This window comes from Lonchura striata, chromosome 1A, assembly GCF_050655825.1.
Source record: "Lonchura striata isolate lonStrDom1 chromosome 1A, ASM5065582v1, whole genome shotgun sequence".
Lineage (NCBI taxonomy): Eukaryota > Metazoa > Chordata > Aves > Passeriformes > Estrildidae > Lonchura > Lonchura striata.
In genome coordinates this window covers 3,121,693-3,134,231 of record NC_140741.1, presented here as the reverse complement: position 1 = coordinate 3,134,231, position 12,539 = coordinate 3,121,693, and the positions used below count along the sequence as shown (strand labels likewise).

General features: G+C 43.7%; 1 protein-coding gene across 5 annotated transcripts in view; it reads left to right on the top strand.

The window, feature by feature from the left end:
• KIAA0930 (KIAA0930 ortholog) overlaps nt 1–12,539 on the top strand; it is a 74,502-nt gene that overhangs the window by 27,836 nt on the left and 34,127 nt on the right. For 2 of the 5 annotated variants that reach the window (XM_085570144.1, XM_085570142.1), the window contains exon 4: nt 733–990. Coding sequence is in view for 3 of the 5 variants with exons in the window: in XM_085570141.1 (XP_085426267.1) it covers nt 2,426–2,549 (124 nt within the window). In the remaining 2 variants the exon portion in view is untranslated. Of the gene's footprint in view, nt 1–732; nt 991–2,342; nt 2,550–12,539 lie in introns of those variants that run through there. The other 3 variants (XM_085570141.1, XM_085570140.1, XM_021529917.2) reach the window with 3 other exon arrangements.

Below are 12,539 nucleotides of genomic sequence, written 5' to 3'. Positions count from 1 at the left end.
AACTAGATATTTTACTAGCAAAATGCTACATCAAATTTCTCTCCTCTATCCAATTCAGCAGAAGGGCCTTCCACAGAAAATACTCATCTATATTGGTGTCATGGGAAACAAGTGTGTGACTGTTGGAAGTGTGTCTTAGGTTGGAAATGCAAGATGTGGCTGGGGGTGGGTGTGTAATCTATTGCCATCTGTTAGAGGTGGGGCAGTTATCTGCTGTTAATTAGGCCACCTGTTAGAACCAGGTAGAGCAGTTTTCTTTATCTATTCCACAACCAATCCTCACTTCAGAAGATACCTTCTATTAATGGGCCACTGAGTATCACTGCACAACTGATAAAATTACATCATCCCATTGTGAGATGCTCTGTGACAGTCACATTGTCTGGACAGAGAGACATAATTCTGTCTCTCAGGAGAAGCACAGAGAGAAGAAGAGAAAACAATCTTTATCTTTGCTCCTTTGTTCCCCCCATGTGGAATGTGGGATGGAGATTGTTTAGCTGAAGTGATGGCTGGATTGGATTCTGGTGAAGGTTGTTTGGGTTTGATGAGCAATTGAATCCAGCTGTGGCTCAGACTCTCAGCAGAAGGTCACGAGTTTGTAATTAGGTAAGTAAGAAGTAACTATGTAGAATAGTATAGTATTTCTTTAAATAGTATATTAATGTAATATAGTATAGTTTTAATAAAGCTATCCTTCAGCCTTCTGACATCATCGTTTCTTCCCATCAGAGGTCGCCTGATTTCAAATAATGCTCTGCCCAGGGGAAGGAGCAAAATTCCTGCCTGGATAAAATCTGAGATTTGGAACACCAGAAACAGCCTTTTCCCACTGGATTCCCAGAGGAGCAGCTTTCTTCTCCACTAGATTCCCAGAAGAAGACCAGGCCCATCTACATCACCACTGGACCTTCAGAAGAAAACTCCACCCTTTACAGGATTACTGCTCCAACCATGGAATGGGATTGATGCCAACACCCTGACCCACAGGTTGTCTACTTGTATTCTAACCCTGTCAGTGTTGTTTTGTACTACTGCATTTTTATTTTTATTTTCCCCCAAATACTCCCACATCTTTGTCTGAGAGCCCCTTAATTTCAATATTATAATAATTCAGAGGGAGGGCATTTACATTCTCCACTTCAAGGGAGGCTCCTGCCTTCCTCAGCAGACACCTGTCTTTTCAAACCAAGACATGCATTCATGTCTGATTGCTAATTTACTGGTGTCAAAAGCTGACATGAAAGTGAAATTAGCAACATGGGCTAAATGTATGCCATTGCAGAGAATGGACATGCAGTATTTCATATTCTTTCTTATTATGCTGTAGCAAAAAGCCCGACTCTCAAATGCTGTCGACTCATGTTTGAAGTGCTCTGACCTTTTGGCTTCTCCCCACCACTACTTGCAAGGCCTGCCAACTCTCAAATGGGGCTTCAGAGAGAAGAACAGTTAGCCTAAGCCTTTACAGTATTTTTAGGAACTAAAGAAATATTACAAACAAAAAATGTTGAACTAATTGTTTGCAGGAGAATTGAGAAGGTGGTGGCATTGCTCTCCAACGGTGGCTTAGAAAACCATAAATTTCTGAGGAAGTTTTGGCCATTGTTGGTATCTGCTGTGGCCAGCCACCACCAGCTGCAGGAGGATGTGGGATCCAATCTCTGCATCCCAAGCTGGGTTATTCCCCGAGATCATCAATTCCTGATTTTCACAAGAGGTGCTAATGCTCAGGAAGAGGTGACAGATCTTGGTAGAGACTTCAGCAGACACCTTAGGTTGGGTTTTGTCCCCACAGAGGACACACGGAGAGCAAGAAGGAGGCAGCAGCTCATCTATGACATCAGTGGGGAGGGGCCAGGAGAGATCAGGGATGCAGGACTGTGTGAGTTGTCGGGATGCTGGCTGATGTCAGGGATGCAGGATGTGTTTCCCAGGTTGCTGGCTGATGTCAGGGATGTAGGATGTGTTTCCCAGGGTGCTGGCTGATGTCAGGGATGCAGGATGGGTTTCCCAGGATGCAGGATGGAATGTCAGGGATGCAGGATGGGTTTCCCAGGATGCAGGATGGAATGTCAGGGATGCAGGATGGGTTTCCCAGGATGCAGGATGGATTGTCAGGGATGCAGGATCGGTTTCCCAGGGCGCTGGCTGATGTCAGGGCCGCAGGACGGGTTACCCGGGCTGCAGGATGGGCTGCCGGGATGCCGGCGGGCGGCGGCCCCGCCCCGTGGGCGTTCCCGGCCGGAGCCGGCGCCGCCGGTCCCGCCCGGCCGCAGCAGCGGCAGGAAGCGGCGCAGCGCGGCCGGGCAGCGCCGGGAGTGGCCGCCGGCGCCCGGGGACGTCCCGCGGGGCCTCGGCCGGGCCGGGAGCGCTCCCGGGGATTGCGGGGCCGGGAGCGCCGCTCTGACATGAGCCCGGCGGCATGGCCTGCGCCCGGAGGGACGGCGAGGCGGCCGGCGAGGCGGACCGCTCGCTGCGGCACATGCTGCGGGCCATAGCGGAGGAGCGGAGCCGCGCCGGGCTCCGGCACGACGGCGGCGGCCTCGGTGAGTCGGGCGGGGCGGGGCGGCGGCCGAGCCCCGGCGGAGCGGGGTGCGGGCCCGGTTCTCTGTCGGCACCAGCATCACCATCACCACCATCACCTGTTGTGCTCCCGGGCACGGCCCTCCGGCCGCCCCGGCCCCCGGGCGCATCCCCCGGCCGCTCCCGGGCGCATCCCCCGCTCCATTGTCTGAGCGCTCCCCAGGAATGCGGTCAGGAGCACCGCGCAGCCCAGCCCGCGTCGTGTTTGCCCCGCTCGGTGTGTTCGGGGATGGAAGCGGCGGGGTTTTAGTGCCTCTTGCCAATGCTCGCTCTCTAGAGATTGTGAGCCTGCCACCTCCCTGCTCTGCTCTGTGAAATGACTTCACGCTGCTTGCCGCGCTCTAGTCAGCGCAGGATGTTGTTGTGGCTCTTGCAGGTCGGTTCATTTTCTAAACCGTTCATTTTCTTAAGCTTTCCGTCTTGCTTATTTTCATCTCGGTTGATGCAAATTTCACACGGCGAGTCTTTTCTTTTAGCTTTTGGCAAAGCTTATGCTGTGCAAAACAGAAGTTTTGGCTTGAAATTCGGTCGACTTTAGGCAGCAGATTGGTACGGCAGCTCATTAACCAAAATCGTTCACATTAGGAAGCTCTTCTGACCAGGCTAATGAATATAAATTACTCATTTTTATATGCAGCAGTAGAGATCATGGAAATTGTTCTTCACATCCAAAATTTCTGCCTACCTTATTCTAAGCTTTTGTATAGCCAGGACTGGACCTGTGTTCTAAGGGGGTGAATATCCAGAAGTTCTTGTAGGGGCAGTGCTTCAAATGATGAAAACTGATACACAACACTGGTTTCTCTCACGGTGCCTGTATTAATGACTCCTCCCTCCTCAGCTTGTTTATAAGGCCTCAAAAGTCTCATCCATTTTGAGTCTTTGTTAAAAGCTCAGAATAAGTTCTCATTCAGGTTTTACAGGCTGTGAGGTTTGGATGAACATGGGGAATCTCTGTTTTTCTGCCTTTATGTATCAGTTTGTCTGCCAGTGCTTGCTATGGTCTCCCTGGGAAGGAATGGGCTCTCTATTCTTTCCTTTTGCTTTGCCACAGAGTGAAATCTTGTGTGAACAAAGAGAAATAATTCTTGGTTCTTTATGCCTTTTTCTGATAGAATTGGCTCTCTGGAATGTGATGTAGTGTTGAAAGCTACAGGGCCTAATAAAGTAAGTAAAACGTTGTGGCAAAGAAGTTGTAAACGAAATGGGGAAAAGCCCACAAAATTTAAATGCCTATGAGATTACATTCATTGGAAAGCTTCTGTCAGGTCCTGTTTGGCCATCTCATGTTTGAATGCACGATACAGACTGCCAGGAAGAGAAATATCACCATCACATTCTCCTGCTGAAATTAGGAAAGGGAAAAGCTGTGGTAGCTGGTAAGAAAGACCATGCAGAGATATTTCTTCTTCTCTGCTTGTGTCTGGGCACACATCCACAAGAGCCCATCATGAGACTTGCCCTGTGTGTCTGTCCCTGTGTGGAAATGTGCATTTTGCAGTGTGTTCCCTGCTCTCCAACTTTGTAGTTCCCGCCTGATGAGAGCTCTTTCCTCTGTGCTGTGATTTGTTGCCAGGTTAGTAAATTGTTTAAATACCTCCTTGTAGAAGCTGTAGATGAACCCAAGGTGTGATTCTGTGGTTTAAATTCATGCATGCTTGCACTGTACCAATGAATTCTGTTACAAGGCATGCAACACAGTTGGAATAGCCTGGGCTGTTCTGGAGTATGCTGGGCTCTGGCACACAGAAAATGTCATGGATTTTCCTCAAGTTCAGAAGTCATGAAAGTAGTCACAGTCCTGTCTGGTTCAGGTGGTTAACACACATCAGGTGTGGCACATCACCTGTGGGACTTCGGGACCTACACACCCACAGCTGGTTTTATGTTTGTGGTGGGGTTTTTTGTAGTGGCCATATCCTTCTGAGCTGTATCAGCAGGTGAAACCTGTTGGTTTTCAGTTCCCTTCAAATCAGCTGGCAAAGACTCCAGCAGTGGCTTTTCCCTGAGTACTGCTAATCCCCTAACTATAAAATGGGACTCAGTGGGTCATAACTTGGCCATCCTCTCTGTTGTGTATTTCCTAGAAATGAGCCCAAGGAGGAGGAAATTGCTGGTTTTGCTGACACTGAGGTTTGGTGAGAGGAGTTGCTTTGTTTCAAGAACGTCACATAAGCATTTGGACAGGCTTTGTTAAAAAATGTAACTCCCCCTGTGTGGTGGGTTTTTCTGTAATGTCCTGTTTGTGTAGTGTACAAAATGTAGCACTTCAGAATAATGACTCGTGTCGTTATTTACCGAGCTGGGAAGGGTGAGGTCTCTCCAGGAATTCTTGGCTGTGTCACCCAGTTGGACAGCTCTGGTGTTGTGCACTAAGGCCACTCTGAAATGCTGCTGGTTGCAACACTTGTGTGGTGAAATATTTCTCCTCCTGAGGGAACGCAGATGTGCTGTGTGTCTCCTCACCTCTGAAGTTACCTTTTGGCCAAATCCCTGAACTGGGGAGTGTGTTGTTTTTGGTGGTTCGTGACACTACTGTGTAACATTTTCAGATACTCTATTTCCTTGTCCTTCTGTCATTCAGTGACAATTTGCCCTGCTTTTGGAGTAGTAGAGTGGGTTTGGGTGGAGCGTGACTTTATTTGTGCTGGAATTTAGAATGAGTAAGAGAAAATAAGTGGATAGATCCGAACAATCTCTTGAACTGTGGCTGGTCTGTAATGGGGACGTGTAGTGAGAACTGGAGAAGTCGTGGAGATCCCGAAAAGAAGGTGAGTGCAGCACTCCACAGGGTGTGTTTAACCAGCAGCTGAAAACTGAGGTGTGCAACAGGAACCTGCTCCAGGTGCCAGCAGAGAAGCCCAGTGGTCAGGAAGAGTTTCTTGTGCTTGCTTTCCTGGTGGTCCTGGGGCTTGCACAGCTGTTGAGGAGAGGAGGGTGCACTTGGCACAGGAGCAAGGGAAAAAAGCAGCAATGTTCATCCTCAAAGGCAGGGGCTGCCTGGACTTGTTTGTGCAGCAGTGGCTGTGAGCAAAGCTCGGGGCTCATCGTGTGAGACAGACTGTCAGTGATTCATGGGCACATGGCCTCCAGGAGCAGCACCTGGGAAGAATCCTTCAGCCTTCCTGATCTCAGTGTTGAGGAGCACACATAATCACAGGATATGATTGTATCCAGGTCCTTTTATTTAGAGCTCTGGGAATCAGGGGTCCAGACCCAAATCTGACTCGGACACGGCTTTCGAGCTGAACGTATTTTATATTCTATCCTTATATAACTCACATATTAATTATTAAACTTAAATTGTTCTATTGTATGCATTGACATGAGTTTCTCATGATCTTTCTTAGGCCCCTGACCATAGTTTATCATGATTATTCTTACGATTAAACAGTAATTATATACTATTTAATTACTAAACAATCATCACATCTAACAATTATATCATTTATCATGTACTAGCTACACAGGTGCAGTTCTAGCAAGTACAAGTTCTTCATGTGCTTAGGGTGTTTATTTTTCCAGAGCCTACTAAGCTTATTTTTCCTTTTAACCCTAAATCCCTGTGATTTTAAAACCCTTTTACTATCACTGAGAGGAGGGGAGTGGCACACAGTAAATGCTGGTCACTGTGATGGAAGCACAATGCAGGTAAAGGGATGAAGAAGAGGGGAAGAAATTTTTTTGGGGAAGTGAAAGAGGTTGAAATGAAATATTAAAAGGAGAATTAATTTGGATTTGGAAGTACTAGATTCAAGCCTTAGCTTTTTCATAGTGTAGTAACTTGAATTAAATTATAATATTCAAGAAGGGTATAATTGTGTCTGTAACTTTGAAGGAAGCATATCCACAGTGTAGGTGGAAGTGTCTGCAGAGGATTTACTGCAGCACAGAACTGGTTTGACAGGAGTCACTTTCCAGCAGACACAAAACGTTCTTCGTTCTTGGAGTTGGTTCAGAGAGTTGTGGAGCCAAAGGTGAAAAACTACAAAAGCTGTAAAGCTTTTTCGTATTTTGATCTGTCAGTAACAAGAAGGTATGAAAATCACATCTGTCCTAACAAAACTTGAGGCGTGTATACAAACAAATTCACCAATGAGTTTGTTTTATTTAGAACTATTTGATTCCAGTTTAAAAAGACTTTTCTCTTAGTATTAGCACAATTTTTTGCCCTATTTATAAAGTTTTTGCAGCTAATGAATATGGAATGTTCACTAAAAAATGTATAGTCAAATACTGAGGAGGAAAAAAAGATACCAATGTAAGAATCTTACAAATAGTAAAACAAAAAAGTGTTTATAGAGTAGCTTCCTGATCAGTCCAAAAACATTCTAACCAGGAGGAATCTGTATTTCTTTTCAGGAAGAGTTCTAGGAAGTGCAAATACAGTGCAAGATCAGAACAGATTATTTAAATCAGAGTTATAGTAGATACTTTAAAATCAAAGTGATTTAACCAGTTTACCCTTAGGTAAATACCCTGAGGTATTGAACCTCAGATTTGTAGTTGGATAAAGATGAGCAAATAGCAAAGAAATAGCTTCTGTCTGGAGTGTGACAGATGCCACATGGATAATATAACAGACTCTCTTTTATTAGAGCTTTCATATCTTTTTTTAACAGTTGGGTTATTAGGTGGTTCTTTCATTTTAATAGAGATGAAGCCTTATGGGATTTTTCATGTCCTGCTTGGGAGTGTACATGCTCAAATAATCAAGATCAGACTGGAGGTGCTGAAGTAGAGAGGCAAGATTTTTCTTAAAAACTAGGAAAAAATCCAACACCACCACCCTAAAAAAAAAAAAAGTCCACAAAATACCTTCCAGAACATTTGGTTGCCTTACCAGAAGGAGCAGTTAAGTTTCTAAGGCATGGCATGCTGCTGTTCATTTTTGGATGCTAACAGAAGTTGCTGAATTCCCCCTCCCCTTTTTTATTAAAAAAAATAAAAAATAAAAAATTTTATTATTTGTGTCCCTCTGGGCAGAATTATGAATCCATAAGACTGATAATGGGAGCAGTCAGAGTATTTATGAATATTTGGGATGTAATGTAGTGTTGAAATGTTATGGGGCCTTGTAACTCATCTCTTATTTATGTAATACTGTAGCTCTAGTAACCTTAGGTGCTTAGTTTTGTTGTCCTAGTAGTGTGCTCTAAATCTTTAGTAAGTTGTAAATCAATTTGGAAGTCTGACTTCTGTTTTGGAATTTAAGATGGATGGGAGGTTTGTCTTAGGGATTAGGACAATCTTACCTATAAGGTTCAGGATGGATCTTTTAAAGATTTAACATTCTATTTCTTTGGATTCTTTCCAAGGAATGAAAACTGGAATTTCCTGAAGAATTAACTGTGTTGGTCTCCCCTCTAGCTGTTAGTGCTTGAGGTGCTGATCAAGAGAAAAGGCTCAGAGGATGCAGACTTTTCAATATTTTCAAATACACAGTGTCTGATGTCCAGCTGCATTTCTGGAAAACCAAAACCCTGCAGTTAAAGAGTTAGTGATGATTGTTGCATTGTATTTATCCTTGTAAACTGACTCGGTAGGATCAGGTAGCAGCTCACTGATGTTTTAAGTGTACCTGGAAGTGAACAATAAGGTAGAAAGAGAAAGTCTGCACAAAACCAATTCATGGTGTCAGGAGCCCACTGAATAGTGAAGCTGCTTTTTGCAGAGAGCTTTCAAAAGTATGTGAAACAAGCTGGTTTTGGTCTGTCTGCAGGCCATTGGGTTAAGCAGGATGAATTTCAGGGAATCAAAGTTGCTCTTTTTTGGGGGGTGTGTGGTTGTAAAGTGGGTTTTGATTACCTTTCTCTACACAGGAAATAGAATGCAGCCAGGATCCAGGAAAGGCAAATACAGCATCCTGCTGCTGTGGAGCTGTGGTCACCTGGGCACACTGCAGCAGCACTGCTGTTAGCTGAACTTAATCAGATGCACCAACAGTCCTGAGGAATTTTTTCCCCGAATTCTTTCTGTTTAAGGCACAAATTGTATGTGTGAAGATTGACAGGGTTTTCTGCAATTTCAAGGCTTTAAAACTGAAGTTTTTGTCATTTTGGTTTGGCTGGTCTCTGGTATAGACAGTGTGCTAGTACTATGCAGAAATTGAACCCTGAAAACAGTAATATTGTTTATCTTCCTACTCTGGTGGTTTCAGAGACATATTTCCTTAGGGGTGACAAGTTAAGTCCCTTTAGGTGAATGTAGTATTTTGCAGGCAGGTAATGTGTTGTGATGTGAAGAGCAGTTCATTTTGGAGCCATATCTGTCCTGCCACAGCAGTGTGGAAACAGCTACTGGTGCTGGTATTGAGGCTGCTTTTGGTGTTGCAGAATAGTTTTTGCATAATTTTCTTTCTTATCTCAGAAGGCAGAGCAGATGTCAGGCAATCATGAGTGCTTCACATTTGAAGAATTCTGGGTTGTTTCCAGGTACAACAGTTTGCTGAAGTGCATTTGAGTTGGCCCGATCTGCTGAACTTTGTCGTGTTTCCCTGTGGAAAATGACATCATTGGGCTTTTTGTTCCTCCTTTTTAGGCAAGATGTGCTCGGTGAGTCAGACTGAGACTGCCCTGGCTTTGCTGTTTGTGTTGAAAATCTTTATGGCTCAATAGTGACCCAGCTTTTCGTAAGCTCCCATGCAAAGGTCCATGTCAGGAATTGCCCTGTCACCACAGCCAGAGTGATTTCAAGTGTCAGGAATATTGTGTTGGCTGTTGCTCCCATTTTATCCATCTCTTGGTACTGCATTGTCAGGTCTCCTGTAGGAATATGGGTGAACACTTAGCTGGGGTTTCCTTTGAACACATGGAGGTGGAAGATAGATTACTTCTGATTATCTGTGTCTGGAAGTAACACAGGTAATTTTAGCTGCAAACTCTGTTTGCATGTCTGAACTGCCAAGCTTGGATGAAAGGCAGAAGTGTATTGGGAGTTCTTGGTCCTGCCTTGCAGGACCTGGTGTGATCAGGAGCTTGAGGAATGGATTCAAATGCTAGTGGAAGCTTTAGCTGTCTTTGCACTCTGAAGAGCTTGATTTAATTGCCTGTAGATGCCAAAACATTGCCAAGATGAGGGGAGTGTTTTGAAATGGATTTATAACATTCTACTAAGAGCTGTGAAGGATTTCACTGGAAATTTATTCCTCTGTGTTGTTGGAGAGCAGACACAGGAGATGTTGAACGTCTAGCAGTGCTACATTTCCAATAAGGGATATGTTTACTTAAAGGACCCTGAAAGGTGGGTTTCAAATTTCCATAAAACTCAGTGGTCTGTAATACATAGTAATAAAATAATAATACACAGGGAGTTCAGTATGAGTGAATAATCAGTCTTGAGGATTTGCATTTATTGCCTCACTCCTGCTTAGTGATTGCCTGATCTCATCCTTTCAGAAGGAAAGTAGCAAGTTCATGGCAGTACAACTTGGAGAGAAAGCTCTGTAAACCCAGGTGTCTTTCTGAATAATGATGATCCAGCTTTTTATATACTTTGTAAGAATGTTGAAGTACCTTTTTTGTTTGTTTGTAATGAGTAGTTTAATTCTGCCTAAATAATGAAGGTCTGAACAGATGACCCTTGTTTTTCATAACAAGTGTGACTAAACTCTACTCAAAGCATCGTTTGAACTGTTAGGAACCCATATTTTACATCATTAAAGGGGAAATTATTTCATCCTCTTTGATCTTTGAAATGAAAAGCATAGATTACATTATGCTGAGTTCTTTGACTTTTCAGATTCATTCTGGGTTGTTCTTCATCAGTGGCTTTTCCTTTCTTTCAGTTAAGAAAGGAACAACAATTTAAATGTTTGCGTTAGGTGCTTTAAGAATGACCAGAATAGAATGACAAGATTTTTCACTTTCTTCTGTTCAGCAACTGTCAGTCTAACTGATTTGTTGATAGATATTTAAGTAGTCATATGTCTGTGTATATTTAATATGATGCATTAATCCTGTGAGACAACAGAAGTATTTTTGAATGGAAGAATGATCCTTTTGCATTTGTTCTACATTTGAGTAGCATCCAGTTGCTCCTAGAAGCCAATGGGGAAAATGTGCTTGTGAGTCTCAAATGGAAAAATGGAAAGGCAGGCCAAGTGTGAGATCCCAAGTACTCTGCCACTTTTACAATCTTGCTGTCTTGAATTAATTTCTAAAGTAAGATTTCTAGGTATCTTCAAAATAAAGAGACTAAAAATTTAGACTTGCTGTGTAGAAGGCCACTCTGGCCTGTAAATAAGTTCTGCTTTATTAACAAGAAACAAAGAAACATGAACACAGAGTTGTCTGTGATTTTTTTGCAGCAAAAGTTCCTTTCCAATTTGAATTATTTTCTACAACTACCAGAAATGAAGAAAACTCAAGGTTCAAATTTTTTAGGCTGTATTCTTCTGAATGGGTCAAAAGGGGAAAATGAAGTGTAGAGATGTCCTTCCTCTGTCTCCTTCCCTGGTAAGAAACTTTGAAGGGAATCCCAAATGTTTCTTCAGCAAAATGCAGCGAGTAAAAATGTAATGCTTACCTCGTACTTGCTTGTCATTGTCTGTGAAACCTGAGGTTGAGGGCATTTCCTAAAATTTACAGAAAACAAAAGGATAGGGAGAAACTGGAGTTACTGTGGCTGTATCTAAAGCCTTGGTGTGTCTCTTCAAATGCAGGATCTGTGTTTCAGTGCTGTAATGATTGAATAAAAGAATATTAAAATTTATTTTCTTTACTTCTGAACTAGTAGTTGCCACATCAAAAGGCAGTAAACTGTGTAATCAAAACCTCAGGGGAGGATGTTTGCAAGTCCAGTGGTGAGCAAAGGCTGTAAAAGACATTGCCTTGTGGTGCTTGTGCTGAGGAATTTTCTAAGGCAGACTTTTCTCACATGCTCCCCTTGTAACTGTCATGAGATAGAAGAAGTGATTTCTCAGTGGGTAAAGGTTGTGACTTTCTCTGGTTGTTTATAAGCCATTTCTGTAATTCTTTTTAGCCTGTTGAGGGTGATGTGGTGGGTGGAGAGACCCAGGGAGGGGAAGGAGGGCAGAAGAAGCAGAGCTGAAGTGCTGAACAATGGACCTGTTGCAGGTTGGAGGCAAAAAGCTTCAGAGTCTCTCAGCTCTTTAGCCCAGGATTCTGTCCCCGTGCCCGGCTTGCTGTGACACAGCCATGTCCAAACCCTTCCAGGTCTGCAGGGATCTGTACCTGTGCAAGGCTGCCCTTGGGATGAGAAGGTGGAGCAGTGGTGCTGGTTACCAATGGAAAGGGATGGCATGTTTTCAGTAGCTAAAATACGAATGGAAGACTAAATTCCCTGTCCTCTCCCTCCCCTCTTCTGTCCCAGTAATGACCATTTCCACAGAGAGACAGTTTTTTTCTTGTTTCCACTTGTTTGGTTGTGGACTAAATGAAATTCTCGTGCCTTACTTGGGACTGTTAAGAACTATCCCTTTCCTCACACATATGAGGTGCCTGCAGCATGAAAACCTGGGGTGCTGATGGGGGGATCAATGGTCTCCAACCTTGCAATGCCTGCAGGACAGCCTGGGCATGCTTCCTTGGCAATTTGATGGTTTCACAGGAAAAAGCTGTTAGAGGAAACATTTTTCTTCCATGCATGACTGTGGTTTGTTTAAAGAGGGGGCCTGCATTTACCATAAGAGGAGATTTCACTGGGATGTAGGTGAGTGGGCAGGCAGTTCACTTTTATTTCTATCTAAACAGGTGTATTTATTGCCTTAGAAACCTGCATTAAAAGTAATAGCAGTGCTAAAGGGAGTGCTGCCTAACTCACTGAAATATCCAGGTGCTGGCAAAGACACTCAGTTTGTTGGACAACCCAGAGCTGAGCAACCTGAAGTGGGATTTTTAAAGGGCTGCTTTTTTTTGTTTTTAATTATTTTTTTTAAGAAATACGTTCTTCTTTAGATTGGTTGTCTTACGTGTGCATATCAGGTAGGGCAA